Genomic DNA, 24,451 nt, shown 5'->3' on the forward strand with positions numbered 1-24,451 from the left:
TTCTGTCCCCCACTCGTTACCTGTATGAATGGCACCTGTTTGAACTCATCATCTGCATAAAATCTAGGACTGAGTAGCTCCCTCTGCAGCTGGATCCTTAGCTTCCTGTCTGACAGACGCCAAGTGGTCAGACTGGGCAGCATCACCTCATCCCCCATCACACTGAACACTGGTGCTCCACAGGGGTGTGTACTGAGCCCTCTCCTATATTCACTCTACACCTACGACTGCACAGCCACTAACAACTCCAACATCATTGTGAAGTTTGCGGACGACACTACACTGGTGGGTCTTATCACCAATGGTGATGAGACGGCTTACAGGGAGGAGGTCAGCGCCCTGACCCACTGGTGTCAAGACAACCATCTCACCCTCAACGTCGCAAAGACAAAGGAGTTGATAGTGGACTTCCGGAGGTGCAGAGAAGTACACACCCCCATCACCATCAACGGCGCTGCTGTGGAGAGAGTGAGCAGCTTCCGGTTCCTTGGTGTACATCTGGCTGAGGATCTTACGTGGTCAGTACACACAAACAAAACAGTGAAGAAGGCTCAGCAGCGCCTCTTCTTTCTCAGGAGACTGAAAAGATTCGGCATGAGCCCCCGCATCCTCAGGACCTTCTATCACTGTGCCATTGAAAGCATCCTCACTGGATGCATCACCACCTGGTATGGCAACAGCACCACCTACAACTGCAAAGCTCTCCAGCGAGTAGTGCGGTGCTCTGAAAGGATAATTGGAGGTGAGCAAGACATCTACAGGAAGCGGTGCCTGAGGAAAGCGGGGAGGATCATCAAGGACTCCAGTCACCCCAGCCATAAACTGTTCAGACTACTTCCATCAGGAAGGAGGTTCAGCAGCATCCGGTCCCGTACCAGCAGACTGAGAGACAGCTTCTTCCACCAGGCCATCAGACTGCTGAACACGTCATAGACACCTCACCTTCACTACTGGAACTTTAACATTATGCACTCCATACTGTACAGTAATGCCACTGTTTTGCACATGTCTCAACTCTGTATATTTTTATATATTTTATTTATTGTTTACTCTATTTAATTTGTAAAATATGTGTACACACACACACACACACACACACACACACACACACACACACACACACACACACACACACGTAGAAAAATATTTAGTATACACATCCAGAAATGCATATACTATTATATATTGTACATATATTTATTAGTTTCAGATGTAGCCATTCTTGTATTTTGCTTGTTTACATTATTGTATTTTGCACAACTCTGTTGCTTGTGAAGCTCGCACACAAGAATTTCACTCACATGTGCTGTACCAATGTACCTGCACATGTGACGTGACAATAAAAGTGATTTGATTTGATTTGATTTGATTTAAAAGACACCTGTCCACAGCCTCAAACAGTCAGACTCCAAACTCCGCCATGGCCAAGACCAAGACCAAAGAGCTTTCGAAGGACACCAGGAAAAGTATTGTAGACCTGCACCAAACTGGGAAGAGTGAATCTACAATAGGCAAGCAGCTTGGTGTGAAAAAATCAACTGTGGGAGCAATCATCAGAAAATGGAAGACATACAAGACCACTGATAATCTCCCTCGATCTGGGGCTCCACGCAAGATCTCACCCCGTGGGGTCAAAATGATCATGAGAACGGTGAGCAAAGATCCCAGAACCACACGGGGGGACCTGGTGAATGACCTGCAGAGAGCTGGGACCAAAGTAACAAAGGTCACCATCAGTAACACACTACAACGGCAGGGAATCAAATCCCGCAGTGCCAGACGTGTTCCGCTGCTGAAGCCAGTGCATGTCCAGGCCCGTCTGAAGTTTGCCAGAGAGCACATGGATGATACAGCAGAGGATTGGGAGAATGTCATGTGGTCAGATGAAACCAAAGTAGAACTTTTTGGTATAAACTCAACTCATCGTGTTTGGAGGAAGAAGAATACTGAGTTGCATCCCAAGAACACCATACCTACTGTGAAGCATGGGGGTGGAAACATCATGCTATGGGGCTGTTTTTCTGCCAAGGGGACAGGACGACTGATCCGTGTTAAGGACAGAATGAATGGGGCCATGTATCGTGAGATTTTGAGCCAAAACCTCCTTCCATCAGTGAGAACTTTGAAGATGAAACGAGGCTGGGTCTTCCAACATGACAATGATCCAAAACACACCGCCCGGGCAACAAAGGAGTGGCTCCATAAGAAGCATTTGAAAGTCCTGGAGTGGCCTAGCCAGTCTCCAGACCTCAACCCCATAGAAAATCTGTGGCGGGAGTTGAAAGTCCGTGTTGCTCGGCGACAGCCCCAAAACATCACTGCTCTCGAGAAGATCTGCATGGAGGAATGGGCCAAAATACCAGCTACTGTGTGTGCAAACCTGGTAAAGACCTATAGTAAACGTTTGACCTCTGTTATTGCCAACAAAGGTTATGTTACAAAGTATTGAGTTGTATTTTTGTTATTGACCAAATACTTATTTTCCACCCTGATTTACGAATAAATTCTTTACAAATCCTACCATGTGGATTCATGGATTTTTTTTTCACATTCTGTCTCTCACAGTTGAAGTGTACCTCTGGTGCAAATTACTGACCTCTGTCATCATTTTAGGTGGGGGAACTTGCACAATCGGTGGCTGACTAAATACTTTTTTGCCCCACTGTATAATCCAGTTTTGAGTTCCCTCCCCAGACACCTTAACGCCCACTAACATCCTGGGCCATCTGACCTCAGGAAATCACATGATAAGGTGGGGTCAGGTTTCACAATGAGCTCACCCGAAATTCTGGCTGATTGGGACCCACACCCGTTTTCACACCTTGGCTCATGTGATTAGAGCAGGGGTAGGCAACTCCAGGCCTCGAGTGCCGGTGTCCTGGAGGTTTTAGATGTGTCCATGATCCATCACAGCTGATTTAAAGGGCTAAATGACTCCTCAGCATTTCTTGAAGTTCTCCAGAGGCCTGGTAAGGAACTAATCATTTGATTCAGGTGTGTTAACCCATTGTGCGATCTAAAACCTGCAGGACACCGGCACTTGAGGCCTGGAGTTGCCTACCCCTGGATTAGAGGATAGGGGTCCTTTTGAATAGAATAGAATAGAATAGAATAGAATAGAATAGAATATCTCTTTGGGGGGAAACTCCCACTGGGTTTAAATCTGGGACTCTCCCCCATTTGACCTTAGAACTGAAGAAGCTTCTCAGATGAGAGGTAAGACGTCATCTAGCAACTTAAAGAAGTCCAGACGCTTTTCTTTGCAAGCTCCTTAGACTACGATGACCTGGATGACTGAGAACCTTCACAGACATACAATGCATAAACTCAAGCTGTATTCCACAGATGTAAGACATACATTCTAGGTTAACTAGTGACTTTAAATTTGCTCTAGGTGCAAATTTGGATGTGTCTGTGTGTTTTCTGTATTTGAACAGAAAAGACTACTGCTCCCACCCAGACCCTGAGCTAGATAAGCAGAAAGAGCTGAATGGACGGACAAATTATGCGTGAAAATCTGTGACACGTATGACTCAAACTTGGGTCTCTGGTGTGAGCAGTAAAATATCAATTTCATTCCATGAAACAACTTCCACAAGTTTTGCTTTTTAAAATTCAATTCACTTCTATTTATGCAGCGTCAAATAACAACAGTCACCTCAAGGCACTTTATATTGTAAGGTAGACCCTACAATGATACAATAGAGATAACCCCAACAATTATATGACCCCCTATGAGCAAGCGCTTTCGCAACAGTGGAAAGGAAAAATTCCCCTTTAACATGAAGGAACCAGGCTCAGGGAGGGACAACCATCTACTGCAACCAGTTGGGGTGAGGGTAGGAAAATACTGATATGTGCACGTGGACGTGAATCCATAGTTATATGACTGGACAGATTAAGAATTGTTTTCAGGAGCATGAAGAAATCGTTAAATTTACATCCAAAAAGACAAATCAACAGATGAAAAGGCCATGACTACTTCACAAACTGATGTGAGAGTGCATTGCACCATGGTAACACAGGCTCATTTTAAATGACCAAATAATTACTACCAAGTTCAAATAATATATTTTCCTTAGCACAGTCAAACCTTATGTTTAAAGACTACTGACGGGCTATTAAATTCTTCATTTAAAATACATGATTAATTATTTAAAACAAATTGGTTTGGTTTAGGGAAAGTCAGGCATCAAATACAATAGTTGTCACTTTTTTCAAAAACTGTGGATAACATATATGGCACTGACATGAAATAGAAAATACCTTATTGAAAAGTTTAAGGTTTCAGTTGATGCTGTGGTATAGTGGCTAAAGGGCTTGTTTGTGTGGCTCTCCAGAGTGGTGTTGCTCTCTTAATTGCTCTCTAAGGGGAATGAAGTTAATGACCTGTTGACCTCTCATAACATAATTGCTGTTATTCCTTGGGAAGAGCAACACTAGAATCCTCTGAAGAGCTCATTAATAAAGTTAAACTCTTATCCAACATTGGTCTCAACAGGTAAAAAGTTACTGTTTGTGTTTTGACAGCTATCCCATGAGGCCAACAGACCTTGACCACTGGATCATAATTAGCTGGCTCTAACCATTTTCCCTGAGGCCTACTGTTTTCCAGCAAGGGACCCAATGGAGGTCATGCTGGAAATTTGTAATTATGGCACTTGTATTTCATCATTGTGACTGTAAGTTCCTAAACTTTAATTTCACAAAGATGTCACATACACACAAGCACACACATCTTTGACACATTTACTATGTACTTTCATTTCACAGAAGAACAATAGTTTGCGGTCAGGTGATTTACTTTCAGAATAAAAATATTACTTGTTAAATTATTTGACCTAAATAAATTATCTCATAATTGCCAGTTAAAATATAAAACTTGGGTTAAATGCCCGCACATTCAAGGTGTGTACACTGTGTGTACAGACTGTAAGCAATCACTTCCAGTACATAGGGTTAAAGCTGAAAACTGGTTCAAAAAGCACTCCACTGAAAAATGAAAATGAAACAGGTGCAGATTGAAATGAATACTACAAGTCTGACCCCTTATCACTGATTTCTGTTACCTGCTGAAAATAAAGCTCAGGCTGGACTGAGGTCAGCATATATTCATTTTTTTACATCATGCTGCCGTTGTGTTAGCATGTGTTAGGATGCCTGGGTCGTTGACCCAGGGTTATGAGTTTATATATTATTTATCATTTCTATGCTTTGGTTTCTTTGTTAGAGTTATTTCTTATGGTTTGACTCTGTGTAATCCTTAGTTGCTGTCTCCCCTGTCCGCTATATCCCCGTGTCCAGTCAGTGTCTGTGTCTGCCCTGGTCCCACGTCTCTGGTCCCTCTGTTGTAGTGCCTGCATGTGAGTCTGTGTCTTTTGTTCAGTCTGTGTTATGTGTTTCCTGTTTTACTTTGAAGGTCTCTGTCTTATCTCAGTGTGTTCATTTTACGCTCCCTTGTCTCGTCAGTTGTGATTTCCCCCAGCTGTGCTCTCCTTCTGTGTCTCATTCCCCTCGTTACTTCCCAGTGTATTTAAACCCTGTGTTTCTCTGAGTCAGTGTCATGTCGTCCCTCATGCTGTGTGGATCTCCCTGTGAGTTTTGTTTATGAGTTTCCAGTTTAATTTAGTTTGCTTTTTATGACTTTCCCCTGCCAGAAAATAAAGCTGAGGTTTTTTTGTGTTTAAACCTCATGCCTGAGTGCCTGCATTTTGGGTCCAACTCCTGCCTGCCACACAGCGACTCATGACAGCATGTTGTCTTTGCAGATACTTAGTAAAGTGCAAATTGACCAAAATAACTACTGACTACATAAAAATCAATCCACATACGACTCTTAGGCCTATCTCTAGTGACCCCGAGGGACTTTGACAAAAAAAAAACAACTAGAAGAATGTGAATACTCTTCTTCTACTGGAACAAGAAGGCATAAGAGATGAGAACAGGCTGCTGTTGAAATGCTACTACGCAAGTAACCCCAGTGCAAAGGGTTACATGAAGAGGATGTAGAACCTATGAAATCTTCAATACCCAAAGGAGCACTACAGACAATCCCTAAGCTGACCATCACTGAACCCAACCAGCTGATCTACAGCATGAGAAGACTAGATCAAGGTGGCACAGAGGGAAGTTAGCCAATTATCAGAGTTGCAGAAAGCTGTGATGAAAAAGGTGCCTAAGAAGTACAGAAAGCTGCCCAACTGTGAGAGACAGAATGTGAAAAAAAATCCATGAATTCACATGGTAGGATTTATAAAGAATTTATTCGTAAATCAGGGTGGAAAATAAGTATTTGGTCACCTCAAACAAGGAAAATCTCTGGCTCTCACAGACCTGTAACGTCTTCTGTAAGAAGCTTTTCTGTCCCCCACTCGTTACCTGTATGAATGGCACCTGTTTGAACTCATCATCTGTATAAAAGACACCTGTCCACAGCCTCAAACAGTCAGACTCCAAACTCGCCAAAGAGCTTTCGAAGGACACCAGGAAAAGTATTGTAGACCTGCACCAGACTGGGAAGAGTGAATCTACAATAGGCAAGCAGCTTGGTGTGAAAAAAATCAACTGTGGGAGCAATCATCAGAAAATGGAAGACATACAAGACCACTGATAATCTCCCTCGATCTGGGGCTCCACGCAAGATCTCATCCCGTGGGGTCAAAATGATCATGAGAACGGTGAGCAAAGATCCCAGAACCACACGGGGGGGACCTGGTGAATGACCTGCAGAGAGCTGGGACCAAAGTAACAAAGGTCACCATCAGTAACACACTACAACGGCAGGGAATCAAATCCCGCAGTGCCAGACGTGTTCCGCTGCTGAAGCCAGTGCATGTCCAGGCCCGTCTGAAGTTTGCCAGAGAGCACATGGATGATACAGCAGAGGATTGGGAGAATGTCATGTGGTCAGATGAAACCAAAGTAGAACTTTTTGGTATAAACTCAACTCGTCGTGTTTGGAGGAAGAAGAATACTGAGTTGCATCCCAAGAACACCATACCTACTGTGAAGCATGGGGGTGGAAACATCATGCTATGGGGCTGTTTTTCTGCCAAGGGGACAGGACGACTGATCCGTGTTAAGGACAGAATGAATGGGGCCATGTATCGTGAGATTTTGAGCCAAAACCTCCTTCCATCAGTGAGAACTTTGAAGATGAAACGAGGCTGGGTCTTCCAACATGACAATGATCCAAAACACACCGCCCGGGCAACAAAGGAGTGGCTCTGTAAGAAGCATTTGAAAGTCCTGGAGTGGCCTAGCCAGTCTCCAGACCTCAACCCCATAGAAAATCTGTGGCGGGAGTTGAAAGTCCGTGTTGCTCGGCGACAGCCCCAAAACATCACTGCTCTCGAGAAGATCTGCATGGAGGAATGGGCCAAAATACCAGCTACTGTGTGTGCAAACCTGGTAAAGACCTATAGTAAACGTTTGACCTCTGTTATTGCCAACAAAGGTTATGTTACAAAGTATTGAGTTGTATTTTTGTTATTGACCAAATACTTATTTTCCACCCTGATTTACGAATAAATTCTTTACAAATCCTACCATGTGGATTCATGGATTTTTTTTTTTTTTTCACATTCTGTCTCTCACAGTTGAAGTGTACCTCTGGTGCAAATTACTGACCTCTGTCATCATTTTAGGTGGGGGAACTTGCACAATCGGTGGCTGACTAAATACTTTTTTGCCCCACTGTACGTGCTGTTCGGCGTCCTGCATTTGAGTCCTGTCACATTTTGAAGCGGCCTCGGCCGTGACAGGGGCTGCATTTCAGTCAGTGGTGATGGGGCTCTTGCCCATTCCCTCTTGGAATTAGGAATCTAGAAAAGTATCAGAGGATTTTGATCCCAAATACACAGTCAATGTAGTAAAAGCATACATGGATAGAAAAACAAACAAACAATGAAATCAGTCATGGACTGGGCCTAATAATTATTGAAGTGTTGTGGGATCATCTTCACAGAAAACAGAACAAAAGACAGCTAACATCCAAAGAAGAGCTTTGAATGTCTATCAAGAAGCCTGGAGAAGTATTCCTGCTACTACTTTGAATACTTTAAAAAATACTTAGCTCAGACTGTGTTGAAGAATAAATGTGATCATAAAACAGAGCTCGTTAGAATTTTCTGAACAAAATCTAAAGAAATGAGGGGGTTACTCTAGACTAGTACTGCAACTGGTCCTTAATCATTTGTCATAGGAACACTTTTCAAACAACAATGCGACAACTTTGTTTAAAAATGAATGTATCTAATTTATCAAACTGTTGTTTGGTTTCCTTGTGCAATAAGGTTACAGTAATAATAAAATGACACAAAAATTTTTTTCTAAAAGAGACTTTTTTCTCAATAAATGTTCATTTTCTTTCTTAGAGAAAATCGTTAAGTTGGACCCTGCAAAAATATTGTGGACTAAAAACATGATGAGCTTGTTTTTTATTTCATCATGGTAGAAAAGATAGATATAGAAATATAGAATTCCTAAAATATATTAAATTCAAACATTTGAACTGTCAGCAAATCACACGGCAGCAATGTAGAAGGAGGAGTCTTCTCCAACATCCTGCCTTAAATTTTGTAGCTTTCTAAAGCAAGTGCACTTACAGTAAAGGTGCCAATATTATAGTTAATGATGTTTTTACATATCAAGATAGCAAAATGAATACGTCTAGTATAGTTGTGTTTTCTCTGACTGGTTTCAGTGCAACTGTGAACTACAGAGTCACACTTTTCTCTCTCACTTTGCTGTGTTATTTTCTCATTTTGATGGTAAACATATCTCTTATTTTAACTATAATATCAGATCAAAACCTACATGAACCCATGTATATATTTTTGTGTTCCTTGTGTATTAATGGACTTTATGGGACTGCTGGGTTTTTTCCCAGATTTGCCTTTGATCTGTTGTCTGACACACATCTAATCTCATATGTTGGATGCCTTTTGCAAGTGTTTGTTATATATTCAAATGCAAAGGTTGACTACTCTACTTTAGTCCTAATGGCTTATGACAGATATTTGGCCATATGTAGACCACTGGAGTATCACTCTGTAATGTCTGTACGAAGGACTGTGGTGTTAGTCACTCTGTCCTGGCTTGTTCCTCTCTGCTTTGAGACTCTCGTCATAAGCTTAACGTCAACACTTAAATTATGTGGCTCCAACATAAACAAGCTTTACTGTGAGAACTGGTCAATTGTCAAACTTGCTTGTGGTTCAACAAAAGTGAATGACATTGTCGGGCTGATTTTCATCACCTTTTATTGTTGTCATGTTGTCTGCATTGCATGTTCATATGTGCAGCTTGTTAATGTAGCTTTAAAATCTCGAGCAGGTAGGAAAAAGTTCACACAGACTTGTGCGCCACATTTATTTTGTCTGCTGAATGTCACGACTGCTTTGCTTTTTGATCTCATGTTCTCGAGGTATGGATCAGCATCTCTGCCACAGCATTTAAAGAACTTCATGGCCATTGAATTCCTCATCATCCCTCCTATTTTAAATCCAGTTTGTTACGGTTGGGTCCTGACTAAAATTCGAAGGCGAATGATATTTTTGTGTAGGCTAGCATATCAAAGATTCGGTGTAAAAAGCCAATAGTATTAAAAGATTGACACTGATATTCAGATAAAAAAGGAAAGTATGATACATGTTACTAGTATGATAACATTTAACGATGGATGAATGATTGATTTGATTAATGGCCACATAATGTCTCATGTTTCCATTTCATTATAATTAGAGTTCTAAAAGTTCAGTATGGAGTTATGTGATGTAAAAGTATCAAATGTAAATTTATGTAAAGCCATGTCTTATTTTTAGCTATGATTTGAGCATTGTGATGAGAGACAGATGCTTAATTTCTTGGATTCTGGTGAATTCTTAAGCACTACTTTATTATGTGTCAATGTAAAGTACAATATGCACATAATTATTCTTATTTTTATCTAAAAGTAAAGCAATTATTCTCAACTTTTCTCATTTAATATAATTCCTGCAGAGTCAGAACACATACACACATTCTGTTTGGACACGAAAGGTGTGACAAGTTGATTCCGTTTGATATCGGGGGGAGGATAACCTGCCTAAATGTGCATGTGTCATCTATTCATGAATTCATTTATTAAATGCTGGACATTAGCTCACATGTGCATCAGCAACATTTGTTCAAAAGATATCTGTCTGTGTACAAAGAATCAAGCACATCTCAGCTACCGTACTTTCTCAGCTACAGTCACACTGTAAAAAACTGTGGCTGGAGACAGTGACACAACCAAAACAATGTACAAATAGTTTGTAATGTCTCCACTTTTTAAGTGGTCGGCTTGAACAGTCGTAACAATAGGGACCAGGTCCGAAACCAATACCGGTCAGTTTCCGTCTTTAAAGCACTTTGATGAATAAAGGCGGTGATAAAATGAGGATTAAACAGCAAAAACAGAGAGTCTGCTATTGGTTTCACATTTAACATATCAAGATGGCATTTGTGATAAAGATATATGTTGCCTTTCTTGAAAATCCGTTGCTAACTGCATCAGATATGTAGTACTATAGGGCCGGACTCACAATGTTGGACAACACAGAATTCACACATCACACAACTCTTTTGGACACAACAGGGTCAAATCTAAACAAGGACCATTTATAATTTGTAGATTTATAACCAAACAGATGCAAATAGTTTATTTTAGCTTTCTACTGACAACAGCATGAATCTGTCACTGAAAGGGCATGGGTAATGTAGTCACAAAAAAGGCAGATTACAGTACTTTTGCTTTTTCTCAGTCTCTCTGAATCTCAGGTGGAGGTTTGCAGGAGAAAAATTGCCGAGTAATAATCAAGCTCCCTCGTGCTCCTGAAAACGGCTCATGTGCTCCTTCTGCTAATGTTGCTTTTCTCTCTGCCTTGAAGTCACCTTGGTAGTTATCTGAAGACTTCCTAACATGTTCAGTACCTTAAGAATCTCCTGGATTCATGGAACATTCCTAACATTGCAACCTCCCCACTGCTGCCTTCATGTAAAATTTGGATGCAGCTTCTGGGTCTGAATAGTTAAGTGCTTTAAATCGGCATTATTTTTAATAATGGCCACCAGGAGGTGATACCTGTGGTTGCAAAAAGACATTTACATGCATGTGGGGAAAAAAGCTCCTCAGACTTGACTCTAAACACTTCCCTGCTTAGCTTAGAGTCTTAGTCATTGATTTTTGGGTCATGTTGAATAAAATTAAATAAACTTTGTATATCCCCTGTTTCAGAAAGAAGGGATATTTGGGCTATTCTCAGTCAGAGTCAGGCCTGTTCCTATCTTATCACATCTGGTTTCAAAACCAAGGTAGTGATTGGACTGGTGATGGGGGAAATGTTAATCCCAAGGCTTTAAAATGGGACTGACGAATGGTAAATGTTAGCTGTATCCATCTTTTATTCTGCTTGTTGACACTGGTATTTTAAAATTTTAAAATTTTAAAATTTCTTCATAACTAAAAAATGTTTTCATGTAGCCATTTTGTCACATCTCATTAGTGCTTTCTAAGTAAATTGCAGCCAGTTTTAGTTAGAGATGGCACGATACCACTTTTTTATGTCCGATACCGATATCATGAATTTGGATATCTGCCGATACCGATATGAATCCGATATAGTGTTTTTTAATCAACAAAACTGTTTTTTTTAAATATCTTGCTGCATTTTGTATAAGTTCATACTCAAGTTTAAAACAACAACTACACTAAAGCTATTCTGTTATACCTGTATGCAAAAAAAAAAAAAATTTCATAGTTCAGCAATACTGATCAATCTAATAAACTTAAACCTACACCATCCTCCCTATTCTGGTATTTTAAAGAGTACTTAGCGTAAATATTAAGCAACCTAACTAATAGGGTTCCAACTCCCAGCAACAACAAAAATAAATAAATAAAAAATAGGGAACCACCCCTCACACTCCACCTCATGATGCTTAATCAACGTAATCAACCTTAATTTGATGCAGTGTGAAAAAAAAAGCACAGAAATCAATTATTTTTCAAGAAATATTAAATAGATTCAACATCTTTCTTCAACAAAATTGCAGACTGCACAGATGGTACCTTCCCAAAGGAAAAAGTACTATAGCTTACTAGGGTATATATATTAGACTTAATAGTCACTATATACAGTAATTGACTTCTATTCATTTTACATCAAATTAAAACTTTGGGTGTAAGATTCGGATAATTATTTATTAAAAGCTAGACATTTTAAATGAGAATAAGAAAGAAAAGTATGTCTTTGTGCCCCCTTTTCCCTGTTCATGACCTATCGGCCCCCCTGGCTAAACTTTGCTAGATCCACCCCTGCACAGTTACCAGCCGTCAGCTACGTAGAAAAAGATCCTCGAGTAGAAAGTAATAATAAATAAATTCTAACAGCTGATCAAGCTTAAACGTGCTGCTGTTGTTCAGCCGCTGGTTTCCTCTTTCTGGTGCAAAGTGGGCCAAAAACAAACCAGAGAGACGGACTCGCGACAGAAAAGCCGATCAGCTGATCATTAAGCAGTTTCATGATTGAAGTAGCAGCCAGAAGAGGCAGTCGCTCCATATATCGTTTGGTAAGCTTAACGCAGGAATGCTTTACAAACATTCAGAGATGGACTTACACACTCGCTTTACTTCTCTCGGGGATAACTTTGTCGGAGATGAAATGCCGGGTTGCTAGCGAAGCTCCACATGCTATCCAGACCACCGACACGTCCCGCATGCCACAGCCGCTCTATCACGTGATGCATACTGCTCCGACGTGCTAACGTTCTGAGGTGAGTTACGGCGTGTTGCAAGTTTTGTGAGGTGCTTTCGTGATATTTAATGGATCGGATTACATTTTTTATTTTTCTCCGATATCCGATCCAGTAATTTAGGTCAGTATCGGACCGATACCGATACGTAATATCGGATCGGTCCATCTCTAGTTTTAGTACAGTGGGAGTGAACGCTGGTCTGTAGGTAGGCCCTAGTGTGGCGGTAGCTGGTGAAATGAAACTGTACTCCTAAGGTTGTCTATTTAATGTTTTTTCTCTTTGCTGGTCTCAACGTTTCGCTCATATAATACACAAAACCTATTTAAAAGATTAATTTGTTATATTGTATTCAGTGGTAACGACTAGGTTATGTATTTGAGGCCATTATTCTTTGACAATGGGACTGTGTGTGCAGTCTAAGTCCATTGCAACTAACATGGTGGTAAGTAGACAAGTAGAGGCTGCCCACCTAGTCAGAAGTTGTTTTTTGTGTTGATTTCGCAATAACTCAATAAAATCCTAAATATCTACATTTTTGTTGCTCTTTAGTTTCTTTATCAGGGAAACCTCACCTGTCCTTTCTTTGATTTTTGGCCCAGTTTATTCTGTACTAGAGAAAGGTTACATGAGACTGGGATGCATTTTTTTCATTCCTCCATTAAGGAGATATTTCTCCATTAAATACTATTACCTCTCTCTTGCTTCCTCAAAGGAAAACACTTTAAGGTCTTGTAATTAGTCAGTGACAAACATTTGTCTATTTCAGTGTTACTGGCTGTTTACAAGCTGAGAATATTTTCATTTATGAAATAAACTCTAGTAAACATTATTTTTGACTGTTATTTTCAGTAGAGATGATTCTTGTACACACTGTCCTGAGGTTTATTTCAATAAAAATAAATTTACAAATAAGAAAATATTTTTATTTGTTCCTTGGTGTTAATATTACTGGACTTGTAGCAGAGAGTTTGGCCCACAGCTACATCAGCCTGGAGACTGCTGCTCCCTAAGCATCACACACACTTAATGTCCTGGGGATAAAAGAGTGCCCTGGACTAATGGTCATTAGTCCAGTAATCATCATGTTTACTTGATAATCTTTTATTATATTATTATTGTCTGTTAGTAATAGCATGCTAATCCCGTTTGCAGGGAGTTGTCTCAAAAGAAAGGTCTCCAGAGAAGTTTTTTTTCTTTCAACAAAAACACACAACTCAGTCATGCATGATGTTTGCTTTACTTTTATTACATACTTGCATTACATACCATTTTAATAGTACAATCATTTAAAATAATTCACCAAAACAAAGAATATTGTAACCATAAATATACATTAATTAGTGTGAAAATGTATCTTTCAACATATTCATAAACGCTTATAAGCTCTGAATTGATACATTAAAAATATACAGGAGTGAGCACTGTTTTGTGGAGGCCACAAATCGACCAGATGGAGTTTGCCATTTTGCAAAATAACATTTTATGTATATGGCTAAAAACCGGCCGCATATGTAGTAGACTAAAGATGGAGCAGATGTCATAGGTTCCTGAGGTGTGATTTTATTTCATGCTTGCACCTTCAGACCTAAGATGTGGAGGATCATACCTATGTTTGAGAAGGGTTCCCTTTCACCAAAGTAGCAAAAACATGCAGGAAACATGCCACACTACAGTCATCTTAATAAAATGTCATCTTCGTCTTCTTTACCTCATTCGTCATCTCATGAATGGAATCAGGGCTCTGACACACAAAAATGTGAATAAATGTGCTACTTTATTTCTGATATTGTCATTATTATTGATTCTTAGCCAATTAAACATGCGACCCTTCAGAATTCTGGCAACAAGCCAGATAAACAAAAATAACTGGGCTTTACTTGAGTGAGCAAAAGGTGTCCCACAGGGTTCTATTTTGGGATCTGCTTTATTTTCTGTTTTATACATGATTTGAGTAAAAGCTTTCTAGAAAAAATAAATCTTTATGCTGATGACACTGTCATATAAACATTTGCACCTTCTGTAGAGCAAGCAGTGAATGCATTTCACTTATTACAATCCATTTTTCTGCATTTAAAATTGGTTTTAAATGTTCATAAAACAGAATTTATCGTGTTCTCGAAAGCTCACCCACGGATGTTTGATGATCTTAGCGTTGGTACAGATGTTGGCAAAACCATTGAAATGGTACATGCCTACAAATATTTGGGTATAAAGTTTGATGACAAGTTTCTCTCTAATGTACACATTGCTAGTCTTATTATGAAAATTAAAGGGAAAAATGTTTTTTACTTTAGAAATAAATCTTTTTACCCTTTTGCCTGTAATTGATTATGGTGACACACTGTATGTTTCCTCTTCAGTTCTAAGTAGTCTATAATGCATCACTATGTTTTATCATAAAGTCTCTGTCATGGTCCCTGTGCCTGCCCAGCCGGCCTCACAAGTGTAGCCTTGTGAGGCCGGCTGGGCAGGCACAGGGACCATGACAGTCTCTGACTTACCACTGCGTTCTTTATAATTTGGTGGGTTAGCCATCACTGACCATTCGAAGAAAACAGCACTGGTATTTTTCTTCATAAAGCTGTTTTAGGTAATCTTACAGTCTCCCTGTCCCACTACCAAAAGTTACCAGCTATACTCTTCGAAAGGGTTGCTTCCTGATGTACCTAGAGTTCTGACAGATATGTCAAACATTCTATGCACCTTAGACAAGGAATATAGAGAAAAATCTAAATTTACTTTAATTATTATGCTTTAAAAAATGTAAAAGCATAATAAGGAATAAAGTGAAGGAGACTTATTGATGTTTACTTTAAGAAGCCACTCTGTGTTCTAATGTTTTACATCAGCAGGCCCAACCCCGTACCGGTCCATGAGTTTGGTACTGTGTCGCAAGAGTTCAGGCTCGAGTGTGTTAGGATGCCTGGGTCGTTGACCCAGGGTTTTGAGTTTATATATTATCTATCATTTCTATGCTTTGGTTTCTTTGTTAGAGTTATGTTTTGTCTCTGTGTAATCCTTAGTTGCTGTCTCCCCTGTCCGCTATATCCCCGTGTCCAGTCAGTGTCTGTGTCTGCCCTGGTCCCACGTCTCTGTTCCCTCTGTTGTAGTGCCTGCATGTGAGTCTGTGTCTTTTGTTCAGTCTGTGTTATGTGTTTCCCGTTTTACTTTGAAAGTCCATGTCTGATGTTAATGTATCTGATTTTGCTTCCCCTTGTCTCGTTAGGCCTGATTTGCCCCAGCTGTGTTTCCCTCCTGTTACCCTTGCTCCCTCTGTGTATTTAAGCCCTGTGTTTCCTTGTGTCTGTGTTGCAATCTACCTATATCGTCACCTATTTTTGATGAGCCAGTTTTCAGTGAGCCTGCTCCTTTGCCTTCCTGTGCTCCTCCACCCAGGGAAGCTGCAGTCCAGCCATCTCCTGCACCTGTATCAGTTCCTCGGGTGAGGGGGGCTAGGGCCCAGTTTGTCCCTGCTCCGGTTTCCAGGTCAGCTGACCCTCCGCTCCTGCTGGAGGGTCCTGCAGCGCCGTCGCCTGCAGCGCCACCACCTGCGGCTCCCACGCCATCGCCTGCAGCGCCACCCTCGTCTGGTCCAGCCTCCGAGTCTGCGCCCTCGTCTGGTCTAGCCTCCGAGTCTGCGCCCTCGTCTGGTCCAGCCTCCGAGTCTTCAGCTTCGTCTGGTCCAACCTCCGTGTCTTCGCCTTCGGCGTCGCCTGGCCCAGCTTCCGTGTCTACGCCTTTGGCGTCGCCTGGTCCTGCCTCACTCCGTCTAGCTTCGTCTGCGCCTGAGGTCTCTATGCCGTCTGGTCCTGCACGTCCTGTCCGGCCACTTTCCAGGCCGATGACACAGGAAACACCAGTGTGAATTTCATAGTTTTCAGGGTTTTTAAATCTGTTTTTAGTGTTATTTTTTCTATCGTTTTTATCATTAACTCGGTGTCCCTGGGTCTTTTCCCATGTGTTATGAATAAATCTTCTCGTTTTGGTACCTGTACTGGTTTTATTTTGTTGTATTTATCCGTGACACCTTAAAGGCCAGTCCGTGAAAATAACGTTGTGGATAAACTTGTCTGCTGGGAATAAAAAAAAGTTGGGGACCGCTGTTTTATATTGTTTTTTGTTTTGTTTTTTAAAACTGTTTGTTGTGGTTTTATACTTATACTTGTAGTATTTTTTAGATGTTTTGTATGGCTGCTAACTTGACCACGTCTGGCTTATAAAAGAGAAGTTGGGCAATAAAGTCTCATGATCAGTACTATTCCAAGTAATCCAAGTGTTTGGAGTGGAACTGGGGTGAGCTTAGTGCAGGCTTTTTGATAACAAAATTTGCTAGCACCACAGTGCTTTTTATTTAAACCAGGAGTCATTTTACATTATTGACCACATACAACATAATTCCATCTTAAGTGAGCAGAATCAGTTCTTATTTCTCAATAACCTATAAAAACCACAAAATTGTTCCTCTTTTATAAAGCTATAAAACATAAATTACACATTTACACAAACTACACTAGGACTTCCTCTTAACACATTTAAGCAGCTTGTCTGCTCCCTTTTTCATAAGGGAGATAAGAAAAGGTGTCCTGCCCACAGTTGTAGGTCCACATATTTGATTTAGCAGATGTTTATGCTGGATGTCTTTTCTGATGAAAACTCTACACAACAGAACCACTAAACAAAGGGCCCAAATCATTTTGCATATTATTGCATTTTTTTAATTTACAATTTGGACTGGATCCCAACTTTATTTTTAAACACAGTATAGATTATACCATTCAAAAGATTCTGCAGAAAACCAACCAATCCATCCATCCATTTTCTGCTGCTTAACCTGTTAAAGCTGTACTGTGTTGTGTTGATTTTATGAATTTAGAATGCATGATTTAAAAAAAAGTCAGATATATCTGTTAAAGAAGAATGCCATTTTCTATTGCCATTATTGTCATTGGCCCTCAAGTACACTCCCACTTTATTGCTCCTCCTCTGTGCTGCAGCTATAAATGTTAGCAGATTCTTTGGTCTCATTCAGTTGGGATGAAAGGAGCTAATTTCTGAGCTTTGGTCTTGTAAAGTATAAAACTACTCTTTGTTCTTTGCTTACTGATGCGCGCATTGTGTAACAGGTATAACAGCTGTTGAGAAGGAACATATCATAATGAGGTAGCATGCATGTCTAAAACAGATTTGAACAGAATAATAGAAACTTTGCTAAACCATCGGGATTGGGTACTCTTATTCATATCGAAAAGAATCAGAATCAAAATACTTTCATAATCCCTAAGGAAATTGGACCATTCATATCATTATTACTGATCAAACTTGTTCACTGTGCAAATTATGCAGAAAATGGGAAACTCAAGTGAGACTGTATCATTTGTGCTGGCTGCTTATGGAAATGTTGGAGCTTTAAAATACATGTATTTTAGTATAATATTGTTCTGGTATGTCTCTATATGTGTGGCCAACACAGTCCTTATTGTGGTCATACATGTGGACAGAAGACTGCATGAGCCAATGTATATACTGCTTAGCAATTTATGTATGAACGAAATAAATGGCAGCACATCGATGTATCCTCTTTTGCTCTCACAGATGTTTTCAGACAGCCATGAAGTGACTGTGCCGTGGTGTTTTCTCCAGATGTGTTGTATGTACACAACTGCTTCTGCTGAGTTTTGCAGTTTAGCAGCAATGGCCTATGACAGATATATCTCAATCTGTCATCCATTACGCTATAATGTGATTATGAACACAGAGAGAGTGTTTATTCTAATTCTACTTGTATGGGTTTATTCTTTTCTTATTTTTATATTCTCATTTTCATTCATCTTCAGTTTGACGTTCTGTGGAAATGTTGTTAATAATGTGTATTGTGACCACAAATTAATAATTCGACTTTCATGTTCAGTTTCAGTCCACAGCTTTATATCTGACATATTCTTTCTGTTACTGAGTATTTTCATACCATTCAGTCTCATTTCAGTCTCTTACATGAAGATTTTGGCAGTTTGTCGAAAAACATCCACAGAAAACAAGCAGAAAGCCGTGACTACTTGCACCCCTCAGATCGTCTCTGTGTCAAACCTGTTTGTCGGGTGTATTTTTCACGCTATCGATTCCAGTGTTTTAGCTGCTCATGTGCCAGGTGAAGTCCGTATAATTTTATCTATATATCTCCTTATTTGTCAACCAATGCTCACCCCAACCTCAATGTCTTTGTTTAAAAAGAGACTGTTTTAGAGCATCTGTGGTGGAATAGCATTCATCAAACATATTATGGTTTGTACACATGAAGAAAATAAAATCTGATTATGTCATGTATTTACCTTTATAAAAGGCCCATTTCATTAATTCAGTTCATTTTGTTTTGTTTTGTAAAAGCTACTGTGCAACCTCTAATTTCCACTGAATTCCTGACATAATCTGCAATGGTTGATGTTACCCTCAGACAGGAAACCAAAATTTTGTTTATTACATTGTCCTTAGAATAGTTTTAGGTGCTTCTCTGCTTCAACAAAAATTATTCAAGCAATCATATAGTTATCAGGAAGTTTCAGCAGTAAATGCTGAGTTGCTCATTTGAATCAGTGAATCTGTGTTGACCCCATGCTCTACCATAAAATTATACCAACTTACAGGAAATGAGTACAAGAATTTCTTACTGGAGGAAAGAATGTGATTGTACTGTTTGGGTCATCCCCTCAGAAATGTAACCAGAGAGAAGAAGATCAAATCAGGAATAAAATAACTACATCATTTTAAACTCACTCATCAAATAGGAATTAAGAAGTGTTAATCTGAGTATTGTTAAATCTGAGTATTAATGAGTGAGACATTTAGTGGATTCATTTGTATCTGATTGCTGATGGGGTCTGTATACAGAAATCATTACACTGGTTCAGTTAATCAGAATCAGAACACTTTCTTAATCCCAGGAGAATTTATGCGGTCACAGTTGCTCCAAGACAATACGAACAGTAACTAACTAAACTAAATGAAATGATACGATATAATACAAGTTACAAAATAACAAAGTCACAAAATAGCTCAATAAATACAAATAGCTCTAATTATAAATATCCTGGTATAGTAGACAAAACTACATATATGTGGCGGACACTGAGTTGCCCCTATTACTATATTGACTTTGCAATTTTCTCTGTAAACGATGTGATATTAAGGGTGTGCGACTATCGTAGTGTGTAGTGTGTTGCAGATCAGTTTGAGTCTGTTATATCTGCAACCCTCAACCTTCTGCCCCATCATGCAACAGCATAGAGAATTGTTCTGAAATATTCAGTGTAAACATAAGTGTACTTCCATGTCTGTGCTTCCTTGCCCTCCCTAACACTAAGGCAAAGAATGGCTCCACCTGGGGAGAGCAATTGGCACAAATCCATAGTCTCCTTCTCTCTGGATATTCTTTTTATAATGAAACGAGTAAAAATGAAATGAAAGCAGGGAAGCTGCTGCTGTGTGTGGATGAACAGCAACCCTGAGTATAAATAAAAGATGCTGAAATGCAGAAAAATGTCATCAGGTCTGCCATGGTCATTTACAAATACCAATTAGTGTCTCCGATAGGACATGAATTGTCTGGCATTTTGGCTAAACTAAACTCCTACTGGGAGAGTTCATTGCTGAAATTGGCACAATCAGTGACAGCTTCTTGGGGTACGATTATGAAGAAAAGTCTGGCTGATTTGAACCCGAGGGGTATTCTGTTCTTGGACTCCTTTGCAAACTACAGCTTGTCTATAACAAACATAATGCTTAAAAATAAGGGTATTCATAGATGAGCATGGCACCAGGACACATTAGGCCATAGGTTGATGATCAATTTTGTAATAGTTTCACCAAATTTGCAGCTGGATGTTCTACACTCTGGAGAACAACATGATACAAGATAATTAACAAGACCGACGAGTGTCAACCACCTCCTCTACATGGATGACATCAAGCTGTATGGCAGGAATTATCCATACCACTAGGATCAACATGAACGATATCAGAATGTTGTTTCGACTTGGAAAGTGTAGTTGATTTTTTTTATATGAAAAGTTGAGAATGTGGAAATTCAAATCCAATTTTGGACCACTTAAGAAACATTTGAATTTCCCTTGAGAAGAATAAAAAGGTTATTATGCTCTACAATTCTGAAAACCTGTGGAATTTATGGTAGTTAAAACAAACAAAAAACTCTGCCAAAGAGGAAGAATGCCATTGTCTCTAACTCTGTCTGGACCTCAAATTTAGCCGCGCCCACCTCATTCTCCTCCTCAGTGCTGCAGCCATAAATACTAGCAAAAGAGGTTGTCTTGTTTAGTTGGGAGAAGAAGCTGAACTTATTGTTATGTATTCTTAGCATGTGAAGAATCTCTGGAATTGAATCTTGTAAAAGTATAAACCTGTTTGCTTTTTGTTTTGTGATTCCTGATGTTTGATTATTATTAGTTTGTCTTGTTCATTGTGTGACATTATGCAGAAAATAGGAAACTCAAGTGAGAGTGTATCATTTGTGCTGGCTGCTTATGGAAATGTTGGAGCTTTCAAATACCCATATTTTATCATAATATTGTTTTGGTATGTCTCTATATGTGTGGCCAACACAGTCCTTATTGTGGTTATACATGTGGACAGAAGACTGCATGAGCCAATGTATATTCTGCTCAGCAACTTATGTGTGAACGAAATAAATGCCAGCACATCACTGTATCCTCTTTTGCTCTCACAGATGTTTTCAGACAGTCATGAAGTGACCTTGCCGTGGTGTTTTCTCCAGATGTGTTGTATGTACATAAGTGCTCCTGCTGAGTTTTGCAGTTTAGCAGCCATGGCCTATGACAGATATATCTCAATCTGTCATCCATTACGTTATAATGTTATTATGAACACAGAGAAAGTGTTTATGTTAATTCTGGTTGTGTGGATGTATTCATTTCTTAGTTTTATATTCTCATTTTCATTCATCTTCAGGTTGATGTTTTGTGGAAATATTGTAAACAATGTGTATTGTGACCACAAATTAATAATTCGACTTTCATGTTCAGTTTCAGTCCACAGCTTTATATCTGACATATTCTTTGTGTTATTGAGTATTTTCATACCATTCAGTCTCATTTCAGTTTCTTACATGAAGATTTTGGCAGTTTGTCGAAAAACATCCACAGAAAACAAGCAGAAAGCCGTGACTACTTGCACCCCTCAGATCGTCTCTGTGTCAAACCTGTTTGTCGGGTGTATTTTTCACTCTACTGATTTCAGCCTTTTAGCTGCTCATGTGCCAGGTGAAGTCAATATCATTTTATCTATATATCTCCTCATTTGCCAGCCAATGCTCACCCCATTTATGTATGGATTTAATTTGCCAAAGATAAGGCAATCACGTACAATGCTTCTGTTTAAGAGAAAATCAATATCTTTGTTCAGCAAGAGAGTGCTTTAGAGCATCTGTGCTCTGTTGCAGAATAAAAGTCAGCAATCTTCTTCTGTTTTGTAGACATAAAGAAAGTGTCATGTCATGTATTTAGGTTTATAAAATGCTCATTAATCCTTTTTTTAAAAAAATGTATATATTTTAATTTGTTTTGCAAAAGCTACTCTGGAACCTCATATTTTCTTTTGTCTCCTGAGCTCTAAGTGAAAGGTTAATGGTAATAGCTCAGGAAAAAAATATTAAATATTTGAGTATGATGACAATGATCGTTTTAAAATAAAAATGCAGTTTGAATAAACCTTCAGGTTCATGGCAGCTTAATCATCTATTGCAGGGTGTTGCCCTCAGACAGGGAACAACATCACTGTCCCTAGAATTGTTGTTGTATGTTTTTAGGTGCTTCTCTGCTACAGCAAAACTTTAAGTGATCATAACTAATTATGATCAGACAGGTGAAAGGTGATGATCAAGGTGACTAGATCATTTAAATAAGGCAGTTAAAGGTCATATATATTTGACACATTTGGGTAAGCAATAGTATGTGTATATAAATGATGATGACTGTACATGTGTGGGTCTGGGTGTCAGGAAGTCGGAGAGGACTTTATGAAGGGAGAAGTAAGGCACAAGGACAAAATGGTTCTTTAAATCTTAAATGACAGAAATGTAACGAGAGAAAAGGTTAAATCAGAAAGAAAAGAATTACAATATTTTAATCTCCCTTACCAGATGGTAAATAAAAAGCCTTTATAACTGATTTAACTATTGCTGAATTTGACTATTAATGACTGAGGCATTTACTTGACTATCTGATTTATGGTGGTGGCTACATATACATCAATCATTACACTGGGTCAGTTAAACATAGCTCTTTCGCGGAGCAGGTTGACCTACTGTGATTGGACCTACCTGCGGAGGGCAATTGGCACAAACATAACAATCTCCTGCTCTCTGGATTTTCTTTTTCTGATGAAATCCTATAAAATTTCACACCGAATTAAACAACAGTTAGTGCGTCTGAAAGCACAGGAATTGTCTGCCAATTTGGCTAAACTAAAATAAAATAAAATTCAAAGGATGGCCGGAGGGCAGAGGGACCCTGTACTGTTTTGCCCTCCAACTTCTTCTTCTTCAACTTAATGTATATTGTAGGTGTAGCTCGGATGGGGATTTGGGAGTAGATACTCGTAATTCCCATGGACGTAAACGCCACAGTAACATAAGGTGTTCACAGTTAATATTATGTGATGTAACTGTACCCTGAATGTAATTTGCCTTGTAATATGTCACAAGGTAAATATAGGTAATTAGCGCAATGAAACTGTTATGTTAATCATAAAGTATTATTTTATGGTATGTAACTCTGAAGAGAGTTAAAGTATTGTTCAGAGTTTTAACCCTTTAGAGCCGATCGGAGCGGGAACGCTCTGTTATGCGTAACTATTTTTAAATCCCGGTAGCACTGCAACCACGTAAGCTAGCGCAAAAATTTTTTTTGCATATGAAACCGGAGGAGTTGTACTTACATATTGTGCCATCAGCTTGTCCTAGGTCACGGTTTCCTTCCACATAAAGCTTTGCAAAAACTGCATAAAAAGCGCTTGCAGGAACAAAAACATAATATTCCAGAAACACGCTTTACCGGTCCGATCAGCTGTTCAAAACACTTCCTACGTTGGAATAGACGTCAGCGCGAACTTTTGCATTTCCGCCATTACCTGGCCGAAACCGGAAGTGACGTCATTTTCGCGGAAATGTAGTCTTTTTTGCGATCAGGGCCTCAGGGCCTATACTGCTCTTTTTAAAAGTTATCTTTGACTTTATGACTTTCTGTGTCGTTTCTGGGATGCTTAGGACTCATATTGCACTGCTGGAAATAGTTTATTTTGATGCATATGCTGCCTTTTTGCAAATTTGCAGTATAATATTTATTTTCGTTTTTCCTGCAGTGTATAAAAATTGGTGTATTTCAAAAATAAAACTATGAAGACACTCAAAATAAATTTCCTGTGGTGGGAAACTATTTTGTGCAACTTTTTTGTATTTACAGTTTTGAGGGATAAGCCTCTTAAATTTCTCTAACTACAAATATATGTTAAAAAATCAAAAACGATTTTCAATTTTTTTGTAGTTTATTGCACTTTTTTGCAATTTATGTAATTACTATGCACTTAATGAATACATATTATTAAAATCTGGGCTATAATGGTTGTATTGATGTATAGCAACTTGAAA

At 39.3% G+C, this 24,451-nt stretch overlaps 2 protein-coding genes across 2 annotated transcripts; both read left to right on the forward strand.

Moving 5' to 3' along the window:
• Positions 1-8,660: 8,660 nt before the first annotated feature.
• On the forward strand, positions 8,661-16,569 carry LOC308409923 (olfactory receptor 6N1-like; the record flags this gene model as incomplete). Its single annotated transcript, XM_080902920.1, has 2 exons — positions 8,661-9,561; positions 16,295-16,569. The coding sequence occupies 2 exons, from the start codon at positions 8,661-8,663 to the stop codon at positions 16,567-16,569; spliced, it is 1,176 nt and encodes a 391-aa protein (XP_080759046.1).
• Positions 16,570-18,126: 1,557 nt separating this feature from the next.
• On the forward strand, positions 18,127-22,225 carry LOC308409924 (olfactory receptor 10A3-like; the record flags this gene model as incomplete). The annotated part of the gene is made up of 2 exons (XM_080902921.1): positions 18,127-18,925; positions 22,068-22,225. 2 exons carry the CDS (start codon positions 18,127-18,129, stop codon positions 22,223-22,225), a joined length of 957 nt encoding a protein of 318 aa, XP_080759047.1.
• Between the last annotated feature and the right edge of the window lie 2,226 nt (positions 22,226-24,451).

The sequence above is a fragment of the Rhamphochromis sp. 'chilingali' genome (assembly GCF_963969265.1).
Source record: "Rhamphochromis sp. 'chilingali' genome assembly, chromosome: 14".
Taxonomy (NCBI): domain Eukaryota; kingdom Metazoa; phylum Chordata; class Actinopteri; order Cichliformes; family Cichlidae; genus Rhamphochromis; species Rhamphochromis sp. 'chilingali'.